Source organism: Thunnus maccoyii, chromosome 6 (genome assembly GCF_910596095.1).
Source record: "Thunnus maccoyii chromosome 6, fThuMac1.1, whole genome shotgun sequence".
Classification (NCBI taxonomy): Eukaryota; Metazoa; Chordata; class Actinopteri; order Scombriformes; family Scombridae; genus Thunnus; species Thunnus maccoyii.
The window spans coordinates 10,829,345-10,856,554 of NC_056538.1; the positions used below are offsets into that span (position 1 = coordinate 10,829,345).

General features: G+C 39.6%; 1 protein-coding gene across 1 annotated transcript in view; it reads left to right on the plus strand.

The window, feature by feature from the left end:
- Window positions 1-26,251, plus strand: part of kirrel3b (kirre like nephrin family adhesion molecule 3b) — a 67,799-nt gene extending 41,548 nt beyond the window's left edge. The window contains exons 6-15 of the mRNA XM_042413271.1: window positions 586-734; window positions 905-1,032; window positions 1,561-1,687; window positions 10,630-10,730; window positions 13,993-14,191; window positions 15,710-15,817; window positions 16,345-16,428; window positions 16,721-16,830; window positions 17,572-17,658; window positions 21,325-26,251. Coding sequence (XP_042269205.1) covers window positions 586-734; window positions 905-1,032; window positions 1,561-1,687; window positions 10,630-10,730; window positions 13,993-14,191; window positions 15,710-15,817; window positions 16,345-16,428; window positions 16,721-16,830; window positions 17,572-17,658; window positions 21,325-21,786 — 1,555 coding nt within the window. The 3' untranslated portion in view covers window positions 21,787-26,251. The remainder of the gene's footprint in view (window positions 1-585; window positions 735-904; window positions 1,033-1,560; window positions 1,688-10,629; window positions 10,731-13,992; window positions 14,192-15,709; window positions 15,818-16,344; window positions 16,429-16,720; window positions 16,831-17,571; window positions 17,659-21,324) is intronic.
- The last annotated feature ends 959 nt before the right edge of the window (window positions 26,252-27,210 follow it).

Below are 27,210 nucleotides of genomic sequence, written 5' to 3' on the forward strand. Positions count from 1 at the left end.
ACAAATTAGAATAATTTCAATGCAATCAAGAAATAGAAGATAAAGATAAAAGACAATGGATGAAATTCTTAAGAATAAATTAATAAATAAAAGCATAAAACAAAGAGAAAAACTCTATAATTAAAAGCCATTTTATAAAAATGAATTTTTAAACACTGAGGTAGCCTATTTGATTCTCAATGGAAGGTTATTCCACAGTTGTGGAGCCCTTACGGCAAATGTTCTACCACCCTCTGTCTCAAGACTTGCCTTGGGGGTGGAGAGCAACAGCTGGTCTGCAGATCTGAGAGTACAAGCAGGGGTGTAAGGGGTGAGAAGGTCGATAATGTAAGATGGGGCAAGGCCGCTCAGTGATTTAAAAACAAGCAATAAATTTAAAAGTCAATTCTGAACACCACGGGTAACCAGTGCAATGAGGTGAGAACAGGGGAAATGTGCTCATATTTTTGAATTCTTGTAAGAGTATTTTGTACAACAATTGACATAAGGAGGTGTGAAAAACTGTCTTAATGCCTTCCCCTTTTTCCTTCATTTTTTCCATTTCTTCCCATCTCTCCTTTCTCTACCTGCTAATCCTCTAACCAGGTGGGCCAAAGGAGGAAGTATAATCAAGGAGGTCTCTGGAGACACGTATGAGGTTATTGTGGACCACTCCTTCTTTACAGAGCCCGTCTCCTGTGAGGTCACCAACCCTCTTGGCAGCACCAACATAAGCCGCAACGTTGATGTCTACTGTGAGTGGCTCCTTAAGAAATACTGCATGCCTTTCAATAGTGCCAGCAACATGATAATGTGTGGTTATGGATTTTTGCTGTCATTGAGCTCCAAGTGCTGCTGCCACCACAGCTGATGCTTAATTATGGATGGATGTACCATGGACAATTAATGATGCTTATTTCAACAGTTGGTCCTCGCATGGCTGCGGAGCCTCAGTCCTTACAGGTGGACCTTGGATCTGACGCTGTGTTCAACTGTGCCTGGACAGGAAATCCCTCTCTTACCATAGTGTGGATGAAGAGGGGCTCTGGAGTGGTGAGTATACCAATTTGCACTGCCACTAACCTATGTATATGTAGCATAGGTATACCTATCTATAGTACAGTAGTCACATACTGTAATGTACAGTAGATTCAAAGCATCTTTTCTCTCATAAAGCTTGTATTTGAGACTTTGATTCCAGCATCTCTTTGGCTTAAATCAAGTGCTTCATGTAGTTATTTTATGTCATAGAATGTGTTTTGAAATGTCTATTAAACCTAAGGTTTCAGGGCCATTACAGTCCCTGCCTCTTGGTGACCTGCTCTCACGTGGGATCTGTTGATTTGATCCACAAATTCAGATTCATTCCACCTTTCCTTTTGTCAACATCAAAGGCCAAAGCCAGCTCCTTTACTTCACTGAGCTCAGTCCTTAAATTGGATTTTAATAATTGAGGAGAGGTGCCCTTTAAAGTATTAAATGGACCATGTGCTGCCTTGCTTTTTTTCCGCTTGTTGCTATCTCAAATGTGAAGGTGCCATTGCTGTCACTGAATTTGATGATCTTTGACTTTTGCCACAGGTTCTTAGCAATGAGAACCTCCTGACACTGAAATCCGTGAGACAGGAGGACGCCGGGAAATACGTTTGCCGTGCTGTGGTCCCACGAGTAGGAGCAGGGGAGAAGGAAGTTTCACTCACTGTCAATGGTAAGCTGTATTATTGATATGTCTTTTACACAAAAAGGGCCCAGATGCGCTCCCTCGAAGCTGTCAATGCATGCACATACAAGCGTGAACCTTGTGGTCTGGGGTCATCTGTGGCATGAAGAAAGCAATTTGTCACAGGAGTCAGTATTCTGCTTCCTCTGTTGTTTACAAAAGCCTTCCATCTATAAAAATCCAACAAAATATGCTTCTTTATTTTTCTCCTCCAGTTTTTCTTTTTAATATACCAGTTTCTTGGAGACATGGTTTATTTTACCTAGCAGCTATAAGAAAAAAACACAAGCCATGACACATACACAGTACAAGAACGTGACATATAGCAAGCCCATGCAAATTAATTTTCCAGACAAAGCTAATATGATTAAAACAGAGCTGTTTCATCAACTGTCATCATTGTGAAGCCCTTAAATATAAAAAGCAATACATATAGACTTACTCTTTTCAAGATATGGTCTTACATTTCATAAACAGGTGAAATGTACTTAAATGCTAATTATATTCTGCATGAGTCACAGGGAAGCTGCGTTTTCTGAGGCACTGACTGACTAATGAATACCAGCCTTGGTGGGAGACCTGGCAACTCTCAAACAAATGACTTCATTATCAGTGCTTGATATTCAGGGAGCATGCTTCAGTGTGGCAGAGGTTCTTAGTTGTGGGATTTACATGTCTCTTATTTTCCCCGTGTCCATCTAGAGCAACCTGAGCTGAAAAAAGCAAAACAAAAACAAAAAAAAAAGAAAAAAGAAAAAAAGGAGAGGGTTTTTAAGATGCTGGCAAGATGATGTTGACTTACTGCTGACAGTGTATCGTTGTACATTTTGAAAGCTAACAAAAGAGTTTGCCTGTAAGCAACTCTGTGCTGATTTGGGGATGAAGATACATCAAGTAGAAAACAGTATGTGTAAAGATTTTCTTTTTCAAAACCCAGACGTTAGCTTTGCATATCAGAGAGAATGGGATACCAGAATTCCCTCCAGCACAAGATCAAAACCATGACTTTCTATGAACTGCAATGAGCCCCCTCCTTCTCAACCAGGAATTCAGCTGGAATCAAGGCAGAGGAGGCGTAAGGCAAAATCATGACTAATTCTATTGTCTCCCATTCTGTTGATAGCAACCTATGCTGGCATCCTTAATATGTAAACAGAATACATAATATCCAATGTACCAGTTTCTTTTGATGAATCTCATGTAGCTAAGGAGATTGTGTTGCTTTTGAACATGATGCCATGAGAGAAAGAAGATGGATTGTTTTAATAAAGATTATAACACAACACAACTCCAAGCACACTGGGACACATACAACAAAGCTGAAATGGCATGTTTATGTAGTCTCTGCAGACTTCACTCAAGAAAGTTCTGTGTGTCTTCTAGTCTTTTTATTTGTCTATGTTCGTCTCTTCTTTTGCATCTTGCACGTCATTGCCTGAATTGGTATTTGACATTCAAAGGCCTCCTTCCTTTTTACCCTTCTGAATAATTGAAATTCATCTCTATTTTCCAAACCACATGAGGAATCCTGAGTCATTTCTTACCTAGTCCTTGAAGCGAATCAGATTGTCAAACTTTTGAAAGTGCAAACACTGCAGTTGAAATAGTGGCATGTAGGGGGCTCTCTCCTGAGGTTCATTGACTTTGCTATGCCACTGTCTCAACTGCAGATGAATGTAAGCACTCCTTGTGCCTCTCATCAGCCTGAAAATTCAGACAATGAATAACTAATATTCAGTTTGAATAACTAAGATCCAATTCAATTCAATTCAATTTGTTTGTCATAACAGAATGTGTAGGCACATATGCAACGAAAGGAGCGCTGCGGCTTCACCAAAAATGGGGAGGGGGTGACATAGGGACATCCATGGCATAAAATAAACAGTATATACACATTGTAAGACACAATATAGTAAATTTATGGTAATATAATATTGTAAAAGAATACTAAAAACACTAAAAAATAAATGCATTATGTATGAGGGTGAAGTATATGTGGTAGAGCTGAACAAATGGCATTGTAAACATATGGCAGTAGTGAAAAAGAAAATCATTAAAGTGCAGAAATATGGGGAGGAGGGGGCAGAGGGGAGAGATCAGGGTGTGAATGTTGGAAGGTGAAAGAACATGGAGGGGAGTGTGTATGTGTATGCGTATGTGTTTGTGTGTGTGTGTACGGTGCAGGGGTGCTCAGCTCGGGGGGGGTGTGAGTGAGTGAACAGAGTTCAGCGGGTGGCCAGGTTCAGTTGGGTAACAGCCTGGGGGAAGAAGCTGTTTCTGAGTCTGGTAGTACGGGCTCGGAGCTTCTGTAGCTCCTCCCAGAGGACAGGGGAGAGAATAGGCAGTGGTTGGGCTTTGCTGATGCTGAGACTTATACGCAGACAGTGTTTATGATAAATGTCCTTTATGGCTGGGAGCTGAGTACCAGCGGTATGCCGGGCTGCCCTGACAACCTGCTGAAGGGCTTTCTGGTCTATCTGCTGTTACCATAACACATTGAGATGCTGTTGGTCAGGATGCTCTCAATGGCGCAGCGATAGAAGTTGGAAAGTATTTGGGGTGATAGGCGGGCAGCCCCCTCAGGAACTGAGATTGAGGACGAGATTGTTGGAGGCGCACCATAATGCGAGGTGCAGGATCTTGTCTCTGTAGGCTGTCTGTTCAACTGTGGTGTTCTGCGTGAACTTTATTATCGAGTTTGAGTTGTGAATTGGCAGTCAGTTTGGGAGGGAGGGAGTAAAGGAGGGGACTGAGAACACAGCCTTGAGGGGCTCCTGTGCTGAGGGTCAGGGTGGAGGAGGTATGGTTACCTAACCAGGAAGTCCAGGGTCCAGTCACAGAGAGAAGAGTTAAGGCCAAGGAAGAGGAGTTTGGTGGTTAGCTTGGAGGGGACGATGGAGTTGAAAGCAGAGCTGTAATCTATGAACAGTATCTGGATGTATGTGTTTTTATGTTCCAGATGGCTCAGGGCAAAGTGTGGAGCAGTGGCAATGGTGTCCTCCATAGACCTTTTGGGATGGTAGGCAAACTGATGTGGGTTGAGTGTGGGGTAAGGAGGGGATAGTATCTTTGATGTGGGTTAGGACCAGTCTCTCAGAGCAGGCGATAAGGAGTGAGTGCTATGGGTCGGCAGTCATTCAGACATATGGTTGATGATTTCTTGGGGACTGGTATGATGGAGGTGGTCTTGAATCAAATAGGGACCACGGACTGGGACACTGAGAGGTTAAATATTTTAGTGAAGACCTCAGCTAGCTGGCCGGAGTATTTCCAGAGGACCAAGTATGCCGTCTGGGCCAGCAGCCCTCTGTGTGCTCACTCTGTGTAGTGATCCTCTGACCTGGTCAGAGTGAGCACCTGGTCTCCTGAAGGGGTGGGGATTTGGTGGCTGGGTTAGTATCGTCTTTGTTGAAGCGGGTGTAGGTAAGATTTAGCTCGGGAGGCATTGTGACAGCTGAACAGGTGTTGGAGCTTTTGTAATCCATGATAGACTGAATGCCGTCAGATGCTGTTGTGGAAGTGGTCCTCTCTTCATAGGGTGTAATTTTGTTTGGCCGATCTGATGCCCTTTTTGAGGTTAGTTCTGGCTATGCTGTAGGCCTCGCAGTTTCCAGACTTGAACACTGCGTCATGGGCTTTCAGCAGCTGCCAGACCTCATAACGGATGACCGAGCTTTTCTGGAGGACAAACCATGATACACTAACATCCCAAGCAATGCTGTGCATATTTAGAGCATTCATGATGTGACGGTGTCTGCTGCACATTAGAATGTTTCTTTTCTGTTTGTTTTCCCTGCAGTTATCCCCCCGATTCCTTAATGCCATCATTTAAATTACATGTGTTTATAATTTGTCATTCCTTCTGTCTCTCTCTTCTCTGCCGTTGTGTGTCACCGGCTCCCACTGTGGCACACCACATAGACATGAGAATTCCTGCTTTCCCTGGGGAAGAATGTAATTTAATTATAATCAAACAGCTAGCAGGGGAGGCAGTTTGTGTTTAAGTCACTAATGGATACATATTGTTTACTCTAGTCTTACATTTTCAGAATGGAAAGCTCCTCAGCATTTTGTATGAGTTCTTCAAGTAGCAACATGTATGAAAGAGGGTTGTGCACGTCCATGCGTGTGATTATTTATATAGCATACAATATATATGCATGGCTTTTTCCACCATCCTGCCAAAGTTGGAATTGAGAGAAGTTATCTGACATGCTTGAAAGGATTTAGCTTGTGTATACTTAAGGAGCATATTTCGTGCAATACATATTAATGAATATAGATCTGTGCAGACATTTGTGTTTGTGAGTACGTGTGTGTCTTTGGGTAAAGCAGTACATATAATGACACACATACTGTACAGTACTTGGGCAGCCTAGGGAGAGGAAGCCCATTACCACAGTAAGGGAGAGGGAGGGCCTGAGAATCACCCAATATCCCACAGAGACCTGAGTTGTTATAGATCTTTTTTTTTCTGCCATTTCTCTTTCTAGACAGCCTTTATGTGCCTAGTTAATTAGCATCCCAGCCTTCTTTAAACTGGCAATGACACCATATAAGAGAAAAAAGAGCAAATTAATGAAGGAGAAAACTGCATTTAAGATGCGACACATTTTATCTGACCAGCTGAATTTAAGAATAGCAAGATATGATATGCAAGACTTTCTGGAAGAGCTTACTTTGAGCTTACTTTTTCCCATTGTATGTACTTGTTACATGTACTGTGTGTACTCAGCTCAGACACCTTTTTTTATGTGTGAAAAATATCTGGAACTTATTCACTCACCATGTTTAAAAAGCTAAATGTGGGGTTACGTTTTCTACCAGGGTGGTTGATACAAAACTTCAGGCTTTTTGATACAGGCTTGTATGGTTGTTGGAGCACAATTGCTCTGAAGTCAATAGTTGTAAAGTGTTTATTGTTGTTTAAGGTTCAGTAGTGTGAACCTTAAAACTACATAAAACTAGAACAAATTAATATTAAAAGCAGCGGTGTTTGTCTTTTCAACCTATTAACATGGCCAGGGAGTTTTTCTGAATATACTTTCTTCAGTGCTCTCGTGTCTTTTATGACATTGGCGTGTCTATGCATGTTCTTGTGATTTGCATCATGAATTGGCCATTGAGAACACATACTAAGATACTGTAGCTCATAATGTATTGTTAGGCAATCTCATCTTTATTCCTGACATCTTTTTCCTCCTCTAAGACTCACTGGGAAGCATGTTCTCCACAAGAACAGAAGTGTTGATGTTGGCATTGGCTAATCACTTCAAGACTATCGTTTCTGTTTAAAATGGATAGTTGTATGCATAATGCAAACAAGAGGCTCTTCAGTGTTGAGTCATGATTGTACATTGATTTTGAGGCAGATCCAGATCTTTCTTATGTTGATGTTTTTTGTTAATGTGTACATAGTGCACATTTCTATCTATAAATACTGATTGAACTGCATAAATACATGTTTTCAGCTCCCTTCAAAAGTTGCAAATTTGAATAATGCATTTATTGAGGCAAGAAAAAAAAAAGATTAGTGTTTCTGGACTGTGCCATCTGTACAGAGTTATTACTGTAAATGTATTTCACAGTGTGAAGCCAAGGCAGTATGGATCACGCTGCATGCAGGAAAAGAGAAGGGTAGAAATTACAGTCTGGTCCCTGTTGTAAAAATGTATTGAGCCAAAGCAGACAAACACGGTGAAGCTGTCAGAGCATTCAGGGTAGTAAAGTGTATTTCTACCGAAGTTGAACATGATGTCTACCTCAGCTGGCCAATTAGAGACGAAGATGAAACTGTTTGTGATTGTGGCTGCATTCACACTGACTTGCTACTGTGAATCTACAGTATATCTGAAACAATAATATAAGCAATGATGAATCTCTCTCAGTCTCTTAGTCACATACAGTGGGCTACTATTGCAATGTAAAAAACAAGAAATGGTTAGAAAACTGCTTTGTCTAACCCAATACTGTAGTATTCAATTACTGTTTTCTCCTATTGTGAAGACTAAAAGTGAGGGATTTAATATTAAGATGTAAAAAATATAATTTTAATGTACTTCAAATACTGAAATTCAATAAGACCGTAAATATAAACAACAGACCCTGCTTGTCAGGTTCAACATATACAGGGTGTATACAGTGTGTTGACAAGATCTTCTTATAGAGGATTTCTCCCTTAGGAGAATATGGCCACTGGTGACCATACCTGACATTTTTCTTCTGTTTCAGTTGCCCTGTAGCAGTTTTGTGCTCTCTTTTATCACAAATCAAAAAGAGCTGTGTCGAGGTACTGAGTGAATGTCAAGATTTTGTTCAAAGCGGATGCCTCAGTTTAGGCAGGAAATATAAGCTCTGGCCTTTTGACACACGCCGATATTGTGTAATCAGATTGCAATGTCCACTCCATAGTTAAACACCTCCTCAAATGAATGAACAAAACATTGTACCCAACATTTTGATTACCTCCCTCGCTGCTAACATTGATGTTGAAGTGCCACCCACCAGCCCTCTACCAATGTGTTTGTGCTCTGATAGTGCGAGTAGCAAGCATGTACTCACACACATGGGCACACACACGCACACATACTTTCAAAACCAGGCTGAGCCAGTGAGATAAAGCTATCTAATTATATTCCTCATTTGCAGCTCTGATCCATAGAATAGATCCTCCCCAGCCACTACCACCGGCCTTTTGCAGCCTGCAAGCAATTGATCTTGCTGTGTGTTTACAGTCAAAGCTCATCCAAACCACATACATGTGTTTTATCTCTTAATCTCAAGTTAGTACATGCACATCACACACACAGATATCCTTATATAGCACATATATGCTGCACTAATACTGTTACTTTATGTTGGCAAACTAGTGAAATAAGGAGAGCAGCTTTCAATACATTTTTTTTAAAATTGTTTGCAACATTCATTCTGCAGCAGTAGCAGCCTTCCAGCATCCTCCAGTAGCATACCAAGACGCCATCTGGCAAAGTCTCATTAAAATGCTAATTCATTTTAATAAGAGACAGGTAATAAACTGCAATTATGTATCGCCAGAGAGATGGCAGAGAGCGGGAGTTTGAGGGAAGTTGGCGGGGATGCGAGTTGTCTCACTAATCAAGAAGCTGCCTTCCTTGCCACCCCCTCCAACCCACATTCTTAACCTTAACCAGCACAAGAAATGTTTGATTTTAACAGCTTTTTAAAGGCCTATTCACCATGCTAAAAAAAGATAAGCATGTGCTTACGTGTTTTTTGTTTGTTTGGTTTTTTTTGGGAGAATGTTTGTAGAAGCCCAACTTTTCAGTATAAAGAAACTGTGTATATCACTTAAGTGTGTATGAATTGTGTTAGGTCCACAATACTTCTATGAGGCTCACTAAGGAAATTCACCAAAAGAACAGTTGAATCAATCTTCTGTCATGTGAAGAGGTCAAATTTTAAATTTTTCTCATTGTTTCACAGCGGTTACGTTCTAAAGCACAAATAAACACATCTCCGCACAATTCTGCAGGAAGGTGCTGCATTGCCGGATTTGGTGTGAATGCAGTCGAAACTGCTCATGTTCATCCTGCTCTGCGTGTGTGTAGCTCAGTCGCGCCCTCGGTCAGACAGACATAGACAGAGAGCAGAGGAGAAAAACAGAGAAGCAAACATTTGATGTAACCTCGTTGCTATGTTTTTCTAGAGTCCCAACTTCACTTGCGCTGCACACCTACTACACAATGGTTGACGCCTAGAAACATCCCGAACACAGAAAAAAGCGGGTAGAGTCTCTGTAGATACATACACCACCACACACTTCTAGTGAGTCATAAATGATGATTGAGAGAGATTATTTTGTATGAGTCTATACAGTTTTCTTTTTTTAAGGAAAATCCTACATAGTATGAGTTTAATGTAAACCATAGCCTTGTGGTTTGTTTTTCTGTCATTTTATTTACAGTGAACTCTTCAGGACCAAAGGGAAAATACACTTGAAAGACAAAATTGGGTCATGTGTGACATCTTGTCCTCATATTAGTGCTGTCACCTGGTGTGAACAGCCTCCAGACCAGATGGCAAGCAGACCAGTCGTTTAGGCTGAGCTGCCCTTGTCAGGCAAGATCTTGTAGCCTGATCAAGGTTTAACACATGTTGGCTTGAAGTCCATACCTGAAGCTCCTGTTGATTGAAGTAACACTCTTTTCAATTCTGTTTTTAATTTCAATAAAGACCCTGATTTAAATAAACTTATTTTGACCTTTACATTACGCCTTTTAAAGGTTATAAAACACTGACACTGAATGAGACAAAATTGCATGGAAATACAATATGCCATACAACATCTTTCTAATTGTTCTACTTTGTGAATTTGTGCAAGTTATTTTGGGGTTGTTTGCATATTGAGTGCTGGAAAATAATGTTTAGTTATTTGCGGACCTATTGGCTCAGGGGTCAAATCTGCTGCAAACAAACTGATTGAGGTGAAACACTGCGACAAGTGTGTTATTGCCCCACAATGGCATTTTTCTCTTTCCATCTGCGTAGTTCTGATTACGCTCTAAAGAACTGTCGTAGCACTCTCCACCAACGTTTATCTCAGTGGGAGTAATCAAGCCAGCAATAAATCAACAATTTCTTGATCCAGAATGGAATGAGGTCTGGGCCCCCACTTATGCCCTTCATTCAGTCCTGGTGTGTCCTTGGATAGATTGTACCGAGGGATGAGGCATGTTCATATCGCACTGCAATATAATCTTCCCCAGGAGTCACAGATTACTGAACACTTCAGGTGTTACTACTTGGAACAGGAGAGCGATAAAATATAATGTACCTAAAGAACGCGATTGAGCGGAATTGTCATATGACCTCAAACTGAAAATGAATTTAATTATTCATGTTTCAATTTCTGCGACTCATCTTCAAACTTTTTTATGATTGTTCTTTTTCAGGGCCACCCACCATCTCCAGCACACAAACTCAGCAAGCTTTACATGGAGAAAAAGGACAAATCAAATGTTTTATTCGAAGTACACCTCCTCCAGACCGCATTGTAAGTACATCTGCAATATCTATTATCTTACTGTTTTTTGTTTGTTTGTTTGTTTCTAGTCTTTTATGGATCTTCATATCTGTGTATGAAGTATAATGCCTACCTAAACATGGGCAGCACACACTGGTATTTTACAGATTAGTTTGATCATTCTTTACATATGAAAACTTAGGCTTGAAACTACAGTTAGAAGCCACAGTTTCTCATTTAATGCTCACTTATGCTTTGTTAGCACTGATCCCATTAAGATTTATGGACCTTATATAAACAGCCTACTCTCTGAGCTCACATTGCGCTTATTATTAATTTGAGTGTGTGTGTGTATGTGTGTGTATGTGTGTGTGTGTGCGTGTGTGTGTGTGTGTGTGTGTGTGTGTTTGCATATGCCCGTGGTTAATTGGCATACTTTGTCATCTAATGTGTGTTTTTATTATATTGATGTCCAGCATTAACTAGCAACATAATTAATATCAGGTTTATTTGAGGGGTGTGCTTGTGGAGGCAGGGCTGCTGGGTCCTAAATGTTCATCCTGGTTTCTATTATTAACTATTTATTTAAGTGTCCTACCAAAAGTCTAGCTTGCCTTTCTTTCACCTTTTATCTACAGAAATGCATACATCACATAAGATGCAGTTATGTCAAGTCAAGTCAATTTCATGTATATAGCCCAGAGTCACAAGTGGCTGTATAACAGTCTCTATTTTTAGACCTCTGGTAAGGAAAAACTCCACAAAATATTGTAAGAGTAAAGACAAAGAAAGCTCTTCACTTAAGTCATTTTAGAACCTACATGTTAACAAAAACGGGATTATTTCATTAAATAATTACGTAAAAACACTTGAACCAAGATGAAACGTGTAACACTGTGACACTGCATTTTTACAACTCTGTTTAGCCACCTGGTCATTATTGGTTGAAGTTAAATGTGTCGTTTAGCCTCTGAGTACCAATTTGTCTTTCATGTTCTTTATCCACTGAAATGAACTTCCCCATTTGTCAGATGAAAATCTTTAATACTGCAAAAATTAATTATGTAATGCTCACCCAAATGGTCACCCAAAACAAATGCATTCTGTGCTTTAGGATGCCTTGAACAAAAGGAGCCACTAAATTATCATAGCATTGCATGAATAAATCCAGATTTTGCAAATATTAATTCTTTCAGTACATTTCTCTTGTCAATGCAATTCCGCATAAGTCCATCACATGTCAGAAATCCCTTCTTCATACCGTCTGTGCCTCTCAATATTTTCAAGCCCCTTCAGTTTTTGGACATTTTGTTTTGCTATTATTTCAGAGTACATTCATTCTATATATTTTGTTTGATTCCCTGTCAATCAACATGACACCAAATCTTAATTATTTCGAAATAAATGTGATTGCGTGCATTAGATAACAGATGGACTTTTCACAAGGAGTTACCAGTTATCACAGAAAATTATCAACATCACATCATCAGACAAACCATAAAAGACAAACTGCACATTATTTAATACATACAAAATGTGCAAAAGGTTAAGGGGTTTTAATATTTTTGTAATGCATGTGTTACTGTCATCACAATGTGTCAATCAGTTTGAGAAAACGTTTTCTTCAAATAATTCGGCTTCTTAAGAAATACTGAATTGAGTAAGTACATTTTAAAAATATGTTATTGCTATAAAGGTGGAATCTTTTTTTTTAATTTAAGGACATTTTAATCTTGTTCTTTTTGCCATCTTAATTATTTACAGTATTCAAAATAATGCACAGTATCTTGTGCCTTAAATCTTTATATTCTTCTAGTTCAGAGGAAACATTACTCTACAAACAGTAGCATGTACTTATGACCCTATTTTGAGCCTGCAGCCTCCCAACAGCCAAATCCAAAAAACACAGTAATTCAAACACTGCAGTGAGATGAGATCTGCCTAGAGTACATGCAATTTGCAATTACCCATTAGACATTGGCTCAGTAGTGTGGATATCTCGGTGAGCTGGCAGCTTGTCAAACAGAGATAAACAGCAGTAAATGGTGGGGCCAGTTAACCACAACATTTTAAAATATAACACAGCGTTCAAAAGTGTTTTAACCATCCACAACAGAATACAGTATCTTAAGTGTATTCTCACTGATTCATTTCCCTCTGAATCATGGAGCTGTTCACCAAACAAAATGAACGAATGTCTGTGCAATGATATCACTACCAGTAACTCATACCACCTTATAAAAGGAATAAATATAACTACCCTTTTATTACTGCAGGGCACTAGGGTCATCTGTTCATGGCCATCATGTATCTCCATGGATATGTACTTTGAGGAACATAAAGCTGCCTGTCATAGTGCAAGAATCATCCAAGAGCATTCGTGTGAAATGGCGTTAATGACCAGGCCATCGCCTTGCCATTACACACTTTCCAATGAACGCAAGCATCTAATGAAAGGAGCATTCACTGATCAAAGTTGGGTAGTCGCATGAAGCACAAATGTGTGGTGGCTTCGTCAGCTGCATTTGAGTGCCACAGTGCCTTGTTCAGTCACTGACATAACATGGCAGCTGCTAACAGGGCCAAAGCTGGCTCAGTGTAGTTGTGAACAGGTTTCTATTATTTTGGTCACTGAGTATATTTAGATAGCTTGCTAGCATTTGAGATATGAGCCAGCTTGCTGGCTGTAGCTTTTCAAAACCACATAAGAACTGTGCAGAAGGATGCTTCATTGTAAACATGCAAAGTGTATTTAATATTCAGGATTGCTCACCAAAACTCATTTTGTTTCTCCTTAATGTCCATACACATTAAATGTATCTCTTACCTCATAACAAGACTAAGAATCTACACTTACAATTTAGCATGTTAACATGTTGGTGACACTAAATGAAAAGTTAAGGGATTACCAAAAGTATTATAATTCATCTGGAGGGGGACATGATCGCCTGCAAATTTCATGGCAATGTATTCAATAGTTGATGAGACTCTCAAAAACAGAAATGTCAACCTCTTAGTGGGACAAGAGGAAAGGTCACAGGATCATAAACTGTTTTCTCCAGGGACTAAGAATGTTTTTACAAAATTTCCTTAAAATCCATCCTAAAGTTCTTGAGATATTTCAGTCTAGACCAAAGTGATGGACCTACTGACAGACAGACATGTGTCCTTGTGTGTCCTTACTGGTAGAACATGAGATAATAATGACAATACAGAGACCCAATCATGAAGCATCGCTCTACAGCACTTTCATTTTTTACATATGACTTATTTATCCCTTGTGTCTTCTCAGGCCTGGTCATGGAAAGAAACTGTGTTGGAGTCTGGAACATCCGGCCGCTACACTGTGGAGACCGTCACCACAGAAGAAGGAGTGATCTCCACACTGACCATGAGTAACATTGTCCCAGCTGACTTCCAGACCATTTACAACTGCACTGCGTGGAACAGCTTTGGCTCTGACACTGAGATCATACGCCTTAAGGAACAAGGTGGGAGCCAAGGTTCGACAGGTTCCACCTTCCTCTTCTTCAAATCACGTGGCTGTGGTTTTCAGCTAGTAGATAGTGACAGAGCTGTGGTGCTTTTTGTGCATCAGTCTGTTTGTGCCAGTCCGTCTGTGAGCAAGTGACTGTGCCTTTGTGTCTGTATATACTTTAAGTATGCATGAGATGAGATTTGATAGCAAATTGGTCATCAAACACAATGACAAGTTAAAACATCAAATCTTTCATATATGGTAACCCTGGATGTGTGCAACCGATGGGCACATAGATTTTAGTATAAAATACAATAAATTTTTACTATGATACAGCTATTATGTGCACATAAACACCATTTGGGTTTTTTTTTTTCAATTTCTATTTGAAATAAGTTGTTGAAAAATGACCTTTCAACAATTTGGAACTGCAAGATGGCAATACAAAGTTACACTGCATGGCCTTAATCCTGAAATGTTTGATGTACAGTAAATGTGATGATGACACCGATAAATCCCTTACAAATTAGTTTCCTGGATTAACATAAAGTGCAACTCCCTGGTTATTTAAACTGGTGACCCTTAACGTGCACTGCATTCCTCAACATAAAATACACTTTGCCTCCCCCTTTCTCCTTGTAAAAGAGAAATTTAAAACATTCTCTTCAGTTTGCATCACTTCAAAAATGAATACTTTTTATCTGTTGACCCTTTCCCCTCTACTATTGGGGAAGCTGTGTTTTCTATCCACTTATCGCAAATGATAAATTATAAGCTGCTTATGTGAAAGTGACATTGATCAATGAAGACATTAAATAGGCTTTAATGGTGTAGGAAGAGCACTTGGTTGTTTTGCATTAGTTTAAAATGCGAGAAGGTCACAAATGTGGGCAACTCAGGTCCTCATTAAAGCAGGCTTTAATGAGGACCTTTAATGTTGGAGCAGCATATATATGTATGCCTGCAGGTTTAGTCTCTTCCGAGTCGCACGTGCACTGTAACATCTGAGCAGAAACACAAACGTGATTATGCTTTAACTAATGCACACACTCTTACACCCTCAGTGAAATGCTTCTATCAGTCTAAATGAGTGTAAATTAAAAGTTATAAGACAACAATATTAGACAGTAGGAAAATGTTTGCCTGCGCTGATAAAAGGTTTGGTGATTAGTTTTCGTTTGAATTTGCTGTGATTTGGATATACTTGGTGTATTTTTCAATTCCATCGTGCCCTCTATATTTTTATTTCATGGCCTTTTGCCTGAGGGACAATGTCAAAGTCATTTAGAGGGATAAAATATAGCATATTTTCCCTTAGTTCCTGTTTGTTGCAGAGGCAGAAAAGAGGGAGACATGAGGAGAGTTGGTGCATTTGTGTGTGCATGCCTGAAAGAGAAAGGTGGTCTCTACATTATGACAATGTGCTGTTGTGTACTCTTCTGTTATGTACCCTATATTGACTTTAATGTATATTTGAGATGTTTGTGGTATGTTATTTTAGAAGGATATGTCTCTTTGTTGCTCTCTGCAGAATCTCTCCCAGTTGCGGTGATCATCGGCATTGCTGTGGGAGCTTTTGTGGCTCTCATCGTCCTCATGGGCACCATTGGAGCATTCTGTTGCACCCGCTCTCAGAGAAGTATGTCTCCTCTTCCCTGTTACATCCACTGAAGCATGCATGCCAATGTACTGTATGGTCCCCAGTCACGCAAAAGAATGTCTATCTCTTCAAATGTGGATCTTATTTTCATTCAAACAAATGAAAAAAAAAAAGAAAATCTCCCTGTATGGTGGGATACTTTTGCTCGTCTGCAAAATTTTACTTAAATATGAGACAAAAGATGGAGCTATTTTAAGACATTGCCAGCTGCTGCAAAGATATCTGATAAATCGCTGGAACATGGTGTCACACTTAAGATGAGATCACGTGTTAAGATGGACATCTTTTTGTGGTGCAGTGATAGCCAGATTGTGATAAGGACTCATTTCATGCAATGTCAGTCTGGCTGCATTCACTTTTGAGGCTATTTACATCATGCGCTATATTCACTGCCTCCCACCCATGTACCAAGTGACTCAAGTAAGAGACAGTCAGCAACTGTCTCTTTCCAAGAAACAAACTGTACTACTGGTCCCTTCAGCATGTCTATTGTCTGTATACTACAGAGGAAGCGCACCTGGTTATGCCCTCACTGCCCGTCTCCATCTGTGCTCACCAGAGAGAACTTGCAAGCAAAATTAAAACAGAAAGTAAGACTTTGTTATATGACAGTATCATCAGCATTCTCCCAAACAGAATGAGCCACCGTGGAAGGCTGTGTGAGATTGCATATGTGTGCAGAAAAAGATAATCTTGTGTTGGCAGGGAACAAATGATTATTAATGCTTTGTATTGTTTTCGGGAAATAGGGGAGTTCTCACAAACCAAAATCTGTAAATTCTGTAATACCGCAAACTGCACTGGGGGAAATTATAATGTCAACAAATACAAAACGGTGTTTATCCAGCTTATTGAGATATACGTGTCATCTGTTTTTGCCAGATCTAAAAGGAGTCGTGTCGGCGAAAAATGACATCCGTGTGGAGATTGTACACAAAGACCATAATGCAGCACGGGAAAACGAAGAGCACACCTCCATGAAACAACTGATGGTGAGTGTGAGTGTCGCACCATACTACTTTCCACTTCTTGTTCCTGTTTTCAGAAAAAAATAGGTTTTATATTTTTGCATGTCCTTCTTAACGTGACAGTAACGTAATGAATGCATATTATTATTGGCATAGCTATTTCATGTGGTATTAATTATTTTGTTAGTAATGGTAGTAAAGAAATGTAGATTGTATATGGGCTGTAGTCGAGGCATAGGGGCTATATTTATCAATATGATACCACCATTCCTATGAGCAGAACAGACCCCAATACAGTGTAACTATGGAGATGCTGATGCATACTGGTTAATCCTACAGTGGGTGTACTTCTCTATCTACATGCCTTCAAGACACACAAAGAACAGTTTCCTTTTTGGAGCTGTACCAGTGTTTTGGTTTCATGCAGTTCGCTCCAGGGCTGGGTTATTTGCAGTAAAAGGTTTTGGATTACAGTTTCTTTCAAAATACTTAATACAGTCGGTACATGATGTTAGTGCAAGGAAATAAGCGTAGCTACCTTACGAATCTGCATTTTGTCAAGATAAATAAAAGATATTCATGGATGCATTATTAATGCTCCCTGCCAGCACTGAGTGAAGGTGAAACATGTCTGACTGATATTAAAAAAAAAGAACAAGCAATAAAAATGAAATGCTTCCATCTAAAATGTTCTCTTTTACTATGAAGGGAAGAGTTTCAGAAACTACACAGACTCTTGATATACTTTGCTTGATTTCTATGCAGGTTGAACGAGGAGAGTTCCAGCAGGAATCTGTTCTGAAGCAGCTGGAGGTTTTACAAGAGGAGGAGAAGGAGTATCAGCACATTAAGGTACGACTCATGAACGATGACAGCATGAAGGCGTGAAATCAGGAGAGAAAGACTAAAATTGTGGAGAGAGAAATGCCTTTGGGGCAGAGGGTGGTCTTCATCTTGGGAACCAAAATAGCTGAAAAACATTAATCCCTCTCCTGCTATACACATGATTTTCCAAGAGGTCCAGAGGCAGAATGACTCCTACAGGTCTGATTTCATTAATTAGTCTCTCATCGAAGGTGGTTCAAGAAATCAGAGGCTTTTTGGCCCTTAAGCTGAATTACTTAAACTGTTATTTATACGATATAGATGGGATTGGACTATTTTACAGAGCATATACTGTACAACTGGGAGAAGTGATGGATATTTATTAACCTGATTTTACTCTCTAAGCAGCATTTCTAACATCTTTAAATGATATAGTTTCTTTAAAGGAATATTCTGTTACTATTAATGTGTTATCTGACATATCAAAACCACTGGGACCTGCGGATAAACCAACAACATCTGTTATCCAGTCTATTTAGCTCAGTCCTTGTTCAGGATATTCTGCAATTTGTTTCAACTTTCAGAAGAATGCATGTGACTCGTATTAGTCCTCATGTTGTAATTTCACTACAGGATTGCTATATTTGAAGCTGTGTCTTCAGCCTTTGTGTAATCACTTCAATATTCCAAATCTTTAAACTCATTTCTCAGCTCCTTGTTCACGTCCTTTACCATTATACACTCATTAAAAATTAAATTAAACATTCAATCAAAAATAATAAACACTTTTCACAAAACAAATCATACAAAACACTGGGATATTATCACAGTTGTAGTTACTTTCTGATTGGCAACATACCATTTACTATCCAGACACCCATCGTATTATTTGAACAATGTATCAACATTAAACCTTGGGGTAATGGTGTTAACGTTAATAAAGTAATCTTTACAACCATCTAAAGTGTGCAGCTAAAATACTCCCACTTAATCAAATCACTGCTAAACAGGCAATGTCACCATCAGCGTGTAAGAGAGAATGAGTAAACAAAGCATAAGTCACAGCTTAGTTTTGACCCTCCTGGTGGCAGGTAACAAGGGACAATAATGTTATATATACTGTAGAAACTTTATTTATGAATCCGACCCCATGATCTCCATCCACTGTTTGGATCAATGACATCCACTCTATATTATCTGAGTACATCCTTTGATATCAATAGTGCTGCTCTCTAATCCTCTTGGAGCATATATGTCCAGGCTGGTTCTTTACATTTCAAAAAAGGCTAAAATGTCAGTGTGGTCCAACCAAATGTGTCTTATTCAGTGTAGCCAAGATTTAATGAATGCAATAATAACTGACTTGAGTGCTATTTATAGCTGTTCACCCATTTACATGCCATTGAGCAGGCATGAATGGATCAGTCTGTACAGACTTTGCTTTCAGTTCTCTCATCACACATGAAAGTACTTTACTGCACCACTTGTAACTCTTGCAATAAATGATCCACATGCGATTTGGCAGACTGTGCAGATTTTTGTATCGAGCCTCTTTTCACTCCCTGGCAAACTTCTAGAAAAGGATGGCTATCTTCTCTTTCATCTGTGAATTAATCTACTGTAGTCAGTCCAGCAAAGCTACCTTTAAAATTACAGTTTTACAAGTTCAAATGAATCAACTATCCATTGTTTTTAGTTGTGTTAACATTGCTGAATTTCATCTTTCAGAATATTTTGTTCTCTTGTCAGCTGTTCTACACTCTATTTTGTGTATTTTCTCATAAAGGGTATAGATTATGTATAAAAGATTGCTGTTTCATCACTTATATTCTAAACCTTTAAGGCACCTGCCCACTGATATCAAACGTAGAAACCCGTTTAAATTCAAATCACTGTAGCAAAATCGTAACACCTTTTAATTCACCTCAATAGTTAAAGGTGCCTTATGGAGTTTTCTTTTAAACAAAGTTTCTGTTTACATTCAGTGTTCACCAAAACACATTATGTGTATCGTTGAGCTCATAACAAGCATGTTGAATGCATTTCCTGCCTTATAAAACAATATATATACTGTATTTTTCTGTAAACTTTAAAACCAGCATTGTTTACATCTATATTTACTAGCTAGCAGTCTTCTTCTTTCCTGCCTTTGCTGGCATATTGCTGCGTTATTTGGTGCTTTATTCCCACCTGTAGATTAGTATAATAGTGTGAAGCGATTGGCAGGAATATGTGTTGTATCTCCTACATGCCCATGCATGTGCAGCCTTATGCGCCTGCACAAGAAGAAATAAAATTAACTCATACACTGAAGCAAGGGTCACATAGATAAAAAAAAAAAAAAAAAAAATATTATGCTGTGCATTAACCAAAAGTTTAATGTATTCAAATAGAATAGACTGTGCTTTGTCAATTGTGTAAAAGAAAACCCACTTGCAATATATTTTTTTTTTATATCCTCTTCCCATGGAACAGAAATTCACAAAATGAACAAATAAGTTGTTGTTCAAGTTGGATGAAAGTTCTTACTATTCTTTAAAAAGAATCCCCTTGGTGCTTTTCATATAAATGTATCAGTAAATCAAGCAAAGCGGTTTATCTCACAAGGTGTTTATTCCACCTCCGACCTGCTTTCTTGTTGGCAAGACTGAAGATGAATTGTCACACTGCAATTTACATTATCCAGAGATTATATCACCCTTCTGACCCTGTATGAGCAAGGTGACATACGTAGGTGGTGCCCGTTTACACTCTGCAGCATGCCAGAGCTTATCAGTGCCACAGAAACAAATTCTGTGCTGATCATTTGTCCTCTTGTCCAAACAAATGTTGGTGTTGGCTCCCTGGAGTGTGCTTCTGTTGTGTTTGCCTGCTTACCTGCTTCCTCTGGGGCCAGAGTTTTTTTTATTTTTATTTTTTTATCCTAGTTAATGACAGCATGCATGAGGCGAGAGCAGAGGGGGACTGAACAAGAGATAAAGGCCAGACACAAACAATCTCCCTGTCTACTGTCTGATAATGACAAGCATAACAAGGATCCTCTCAGGTTGTCGCTCTCATTTCCCCATTATGAGCATTCTTCTTTGGATTTGCCACTATGCTCACTATGCTTGACATTCACACTCATTCACATGAGAACCACAAAACACACACACACACACATGCCCTAACTGGACCCTTAGCAACAGCACGGTGCCTGCAGACTAGCAGACAAACAAGTGGCACAGCTGTAGCTTCAGAAACCATTTCAGTGAATACATGAAATTACAGACACTACAGTCTGTTTAGGTCCAATTAAAGCTGGTTTGTGAGGGAACTTTGCAGTGACACATTGGATGCCAAACTATGAATCATCAAGGCCCGCTTAATTAGCGTGAAACATGATTTTAAGGTTAGTGTGGGGGTTGACTAAATCCTAGCACTAAGCTTTGCCAATGTTTTTCGTTTTTCCGTGATGTACACAGCATCCTCTTCCCTTATTTATTCACCAATTTGAATGGTAATTACTGCCAGTTTGACCTTGGCTCCAGGTTGAGCTTTGAGAAGAATGCATGTAAATGTATAAAGTATAAACAAGGGGGTGGTTTTCTTTTCCTTTTGCCCTGTGTTTCCTCATCCCCCCTTTTAATGTGCTATTAAAGATACCCCAGAGAAAATAAATAATAGTATTTCCATTTCCTGTGTTTTCAATAGGACCCCACAAATGGCTACTACAGTGTCAATACCTTCAAGGAGCACCAAACACCTACCATGGCAGGGAATCAGTCCACTGAAGTAAGGAACCCCACCAACACAGGCACCCTGGGCAAGCAGCGGGTACCGACAGGCATGTCCTTCACCAACATCTACTCCACTCTGGGAGCAGGTCCCAACCGTCTGTATGACTATAGCCAACGCTTTGTGCTGGGCATGGGCAGCAGCTCCATCGAGCTGTGTGAGCGGGAGTTCCAGCGTGGCTCGCTAAGCGACTCCAGCTCTTTTATCGACACGCAGTGTGACAGCAGCGTCAGCAGCTACAGTAAGCCGGAAGGCTATGTGCAGTTCGACAAAGACAGCAAGGCATCAGCCTCCTCTTCCTCCCACTATTCCCAGTCCTCCTCGCAGAACTCAGACCTCACCCGGCCCCTCCAGAAGCGCATGCAGACCCACGTCTGACCACCAGGGAAGGAGGCTGTGTGAACAGGGTGTAAAAACCGGCCAGGATTGTTAAACTGTGAAAGAATCAGCTCCCAGGAGCCCCTAAAGTAACAATGTTACTGTATGTGTCCTCTGGACACCTGGAGATGCAAGAGCTGGTAGGCTTTAATACACCATGTGACTTCTTCAGACTTCTCAATGTCCCAAAAAGTGGATCAAGAAGCCTTATATTTCCCTCATGCTTAACTCATCACCTCCTTTTTTAACCCATAATCAGAACTGTGCCACAGAGAGGTTATTTGCCAACACAGAGACAACCCAAGTTTGGAATATGAACGTTCAATTCTTGGTTGCTGCAGTGGAATTGTTCGCGGATTAGAGCGCAGGAATACCTCAAGGCTTTGTATGACAATCAGCTCCCCTGGCAAAGACCATTTTTGCCTTTGTCATTCAGAAAAAGTGAGATTGTTGTTATGAGTGTTGAAGGACTCAGCACGAACAGCACGATAATGAGTGTGAGCCAATGTCCTGCTGCTCTCTTGTAATTCGAAGCACAAAAATTGAATGTGCACATGGTTTTAGTTCTTAAAGTGATAACTCTTACCTACCCCCACCTCCCTCTGCACTCTGTATGTTAAGCTTGGCTTGTTGAAACTCGTCTCATGTGTAGGTGGAATAAAACTTTCTCCATGTGCCCACAGACGTCTCGAGCGTTACAAAGAACAGCTGTTTTGGTTTTTTTTGGGTTTTTTTTCTCCACAGCGATATCTGGGCCACAGAAAAGAGCAGATAAAGAGGGGCTGAGATCTCATTTTAAATCCCTGAGTCATTATTTTTCTTTGACACTGCGATAAAAGAATATCAGTGTACATATGTGACTGTAATTTCTTTTCTAGCATCTAATTTCTGACTCTGATTTCACTCATGGAGGACTCTTAATGAGACATGAGCACCTCTTCTTGTCCTGCAAACCCTATCTACTTCACCTTCAGTGTCTGTTTGAACTGTGTCAATACAAACTTAGACAAAGCGAGATAGACGTACACTATCAGCTCTTTTGTTGATGGGGAGCTGCATCCTCCGTGGTATAACTGCAACAAATCCAGCTCCAAGCAATGCAGCAGTAAAGCCCACAAACTGCAAACTGTGCTGCACTTGTGAGTTTCTCCTGCTAATGCCACAGATCATCAGCCATATACTTGAGGGTACCTGTTGAATGAAATGTAAACATTATACTTCAGCGGAGCTTCTTGTGTGGTTATCCCATTGCTTTTGTCAATATCACTGTTGACACTGGAGCTCAGTGAAACCTGACTGTATACCTTCCTGTAATCGTGCTGATCATCAAGGGACATGAGAAGCAAATTTAGGAAATGTGTTTTATTTTGCTGTCTGCTCTTCATTTTTTTGGCTACTGTGGAGCTAATGGTGGCACGCTGACTCTTTACAAGTGCATCTTTTTTTTTTTATTTTGTTCCGTTTTGCACTGTATGTGACATTTGAAATGGGGTTTATTATTTATCCACTGACACTGTATTTGTTTTAGTTGAGAGTAGAGACAGAGAGTAGTGATTTAACTCGCACTTACACCATTTTTCTAAAAGTTTCAAAGTGAGCCTGTTGTCAAGAGTGTTGTAGTCATGCACTGTGCATGTTTTGTGGCAGAACACAAAGTAATGACTGGGGAGTTTTGCTTTTTTTGAAGCACAGAACACTGAGAGTCCTTTTGCAGATTAGTGAAGATACTGTAGTAAGTGGGGAAAAACATCATATTTCAGCCTGGATGATACCACCCACCACACTAAATAAGATGTTAACCGTACGAAGTTTGTGATCAGCGCTCATCATTATTTCCTGAAACTGTGTTAGAGCAGGCTTTGATTGATAAGAGAATCCCTTTTAACATTCTGTAACGGCTGCAATCCAGCCTGCAGTTGCATCATACGTTTCATCACATTTGATTTTAGCCATTAAAAGCTTCATATGTCTGTGGGCAGTCAAGGTCTGCACCAGCCATACTTTATAAAATCAGCTTGTTTGTTATTTGATCAGTTATCAGAAGGGTAAAGGGTGGTTCCTGGAACTTAACAGCAAATTGCTGTAAAACAATACTGGAAATGATGGCTAACAACATTAATGTCACTTCTGTATTGTCAAATCAAGCAAAAAAACATAACATAAAGTATAAAAGAATATGATATATCTTATCTAATTACGTAGTTTCTCAGTATCTTCCGTAGTGCAGCAGTCAGTTGGGATGAAGTGAGCTTGAAACTGAAATCTGCCTGCTACCCCATGAAAAACCAAGCACGGCATTTCCAACAAAAGCAAGTTGTTGTTGTAAGCACTTTACATATGATTATATTCAAGGCATTTGAATGGGGTTTTCCACTTGAGTGCCAGTGGTTTGGACTCTAATTTTACAAATGGATTGGCGCCCATTGTACAGCTTAAGACAAAAAGCTCTGTTTCAACGCTGATAATCCAGCTTGGCACTTAGCAGACTGTATATAAATCTCTAATGCTGTCTTTCTCTGTATATAATTTTTTCCTGGCTTTTCTTTCTCTCTCAGTCAGATTTCACTATATTAGAGCTCAACAAATCCATGTGGCATCAAAACTGTACAGACAGACAATCATTTTCTCTTTGTTTCCCTTCCAAAAATTTCATCAACCTTGCTTGTTTCTCACAAATTACATGAAAGGCTTATGCAAGCACTTTCCCTTCCCCACAGAACTCACAGGGAAAACTCACACTCTGTACACCAAGCACACAGGAGGCTATAGGATGAGAAGTTGAGCTTAGCTGGGACAGCTTTGAAGTGAGATGCAGTAAGAGGTTATTATATCTTCAGCCCTTCTGAGAGATGCCAACATGTGCAGCAATATATAACATCTGGCACCATGATGACTGTCAAATATGTCTGTGCCATTTTTTATTTATTTTTCCTAGCATTTATAAGTGCAGTATAAAATAAATGTCTTGCCTAGATAACGGTAGTAGTCAGAATGATTTTATTTTTATGAGACAAGACAGTTTTCATTTTTAGAATTATTTGCTTACATTATGCCTCCTTTTACTTCAGCAGCATCATAATTCAAATAGTTTCACCTTTCAAAACGTATCATAATGCAGACATTCAGCATGTCTCTCCCTAAAAACAAAAATAATTTGGTTTTCCCGTCAAAAGGGTCCAGTTTTCCTTATCTGATGCAGCTCCCACACTGATCCAAACATAATGCATTTTCCCAGTCCAGAGAATCTGCTCACTGCACAGCAAACAGATAAATATTTGATAGGCCAGCCTTCTGTCCCATCCCCCATGGCAGCAGCTACAGTGGGCATGAGTGTACCACAGGATGCGAGTGCCATGTCAGTCTCTGGGAATCAAAGCCCATGAGGGGTCCAGAGTCTGCCCTGTTCACCTGTGGACGCCTCTCCGGCTGGTGCTGGTGGCGCCTGTTTGCCTGGCTACAGGCACTGCACAGATGCCAGGGCATAACAGATGAATAAACACAAAGACCCGGAACAATTACAAGGGGTTGCTGCCCTTTGCTGATACAACAGAGCAAGCCTTTCAGAGCTGAGGATGCAGGGTAGTCTATTATTCAGAGATGCTAGAGACTAGCCTGTAGTACACAGGATAAGGGCATTTCTAGTGAGAGGCAACAAGGTTATAAGCAGTGTGAAGAGAAGACTGGTTGGTAGGTGATTGTAATGGCTTCTCTGCCCACTGGCTATATTATATTTGTTTACTGCACTGCACAAAACTTACTGCTTAGTCTGAATAAACTGGGAAAAAACTGATAAAGAAATGCCAAACATTAGCACTGACAATAACTCGCCTACGCCTGCAAAAGGTGGTTTACATGAGGCTATTTGAAGTCTCCCTCATTGTATGATAGGTGTTACTATCCATAATGGAACACATTAGAGAAGGTGCCATTCAAAACAACCCTTTCTTTACTGTGTAAATGCTTTCTATCACTCAGTTTCTCTGTTTCTCTCTCACTCTCTTTTCTTTTCTACCAATGCATACCTTGATAGTACTTTGATAACATACAACTGTAAGGTAAAGGGCCTGGACTAAATAGTACAGTATTTGCAAATAATGCTCAGAAGTTGCTTCAGCCTGCTGGACTCACCAGGAATCAGTGCGGTTTGGTTTGCAGCATACGATGTGAGATAAGTCACAGAAAATTGAAAGAATCACAGAAAAACATTTGAAAGTCAAATGAGTACACTTGTCTGTGATTGGTTGAATTACTCTGTACTCCGAATAATGCAAATATATTTGCAAATACTACATGACCCAGGTCTGAAAAAGTACTTAACTTAGATGGTCATTTCAAGAGTTTGTATAAATAGTAAACCATAAGCATAATGAAAAGACAACATGTAAATTCTTCTGGGTAAACCACTATTTTCATGCAGTGGCCCTCTGTATCTAAGAAAAAAAAAAGAAAAAAGGTTGTATTTTAACTGTACTGGTCTGTGAATCTATGATGCTTTTGCTCTGTATATTTGGAGAATAAAAATACTGTTTGAGTTTGTGTTTATCTTGCACTACTGTCTGTCAGTGAGGATGAATGAGATTCGAGGGTGAGATTCACATGGGATGCTTTTACTACCGCATGAACATATCATTTGCTCAGTTGGATGCTTTTTTTGCGGAGGATTAAAGACAACATTAAAAAACTATAAGCCTTCACAATCAGTTCTGAATAGGGGTCTTGCGGAGACACTATATAGTTTTGTATACTGGAAATTTTGTGTTGGTTATGCAAATAGCTCTCCTCTTTAACAACGGCCCTGCTTTTATTCACTCTATGTAAAGATGGCTGTGCACACTGCTAAACAATTAAAACTTAAAAGGAAATTCTCATTAATATTACAACAAAATATACAATGTTCAGGGAAAAAAAAATATAAATCATTAATAGCCCAAGTGAAACATTCTACAACCCCTCAAGGGGTGGAAATGAGGGCAGAAAATAAGTGATTTCAAACAGTGCATTCATCATATCTATAAACATGACAATCGCAGCAAGGCAAAAACTAATAGACCTAGAACTAGATAACAATAATGAACCTGCTATGGTCTGTTTTCTGAATTCAGTACTTGCTGTATCTGTACATTTCCTATATCTCTCTCTGATTTTTTTGTTTCCTTTGCTTTTACCTTTCTGATGCTGTTTGCTTTTGTTGTGTCTCCTCAAAGTAAGTATTGGCCATTAAAATAACAACAACAACAACAACTATCTCTTTTGGCTGACAACACCTGACAATTTAAATTGAGGGAAAATTGCGTTGACGTTATGTTGGTGGCATGTGGATACGGTCTAGATTTGAGTTGAAACTAAATGAATTTCCATATAGTGTTTTGTGATTTGGGCTGATTATAACACATGCGTGAGAATGAGGAAGAGGGATGCTAAATA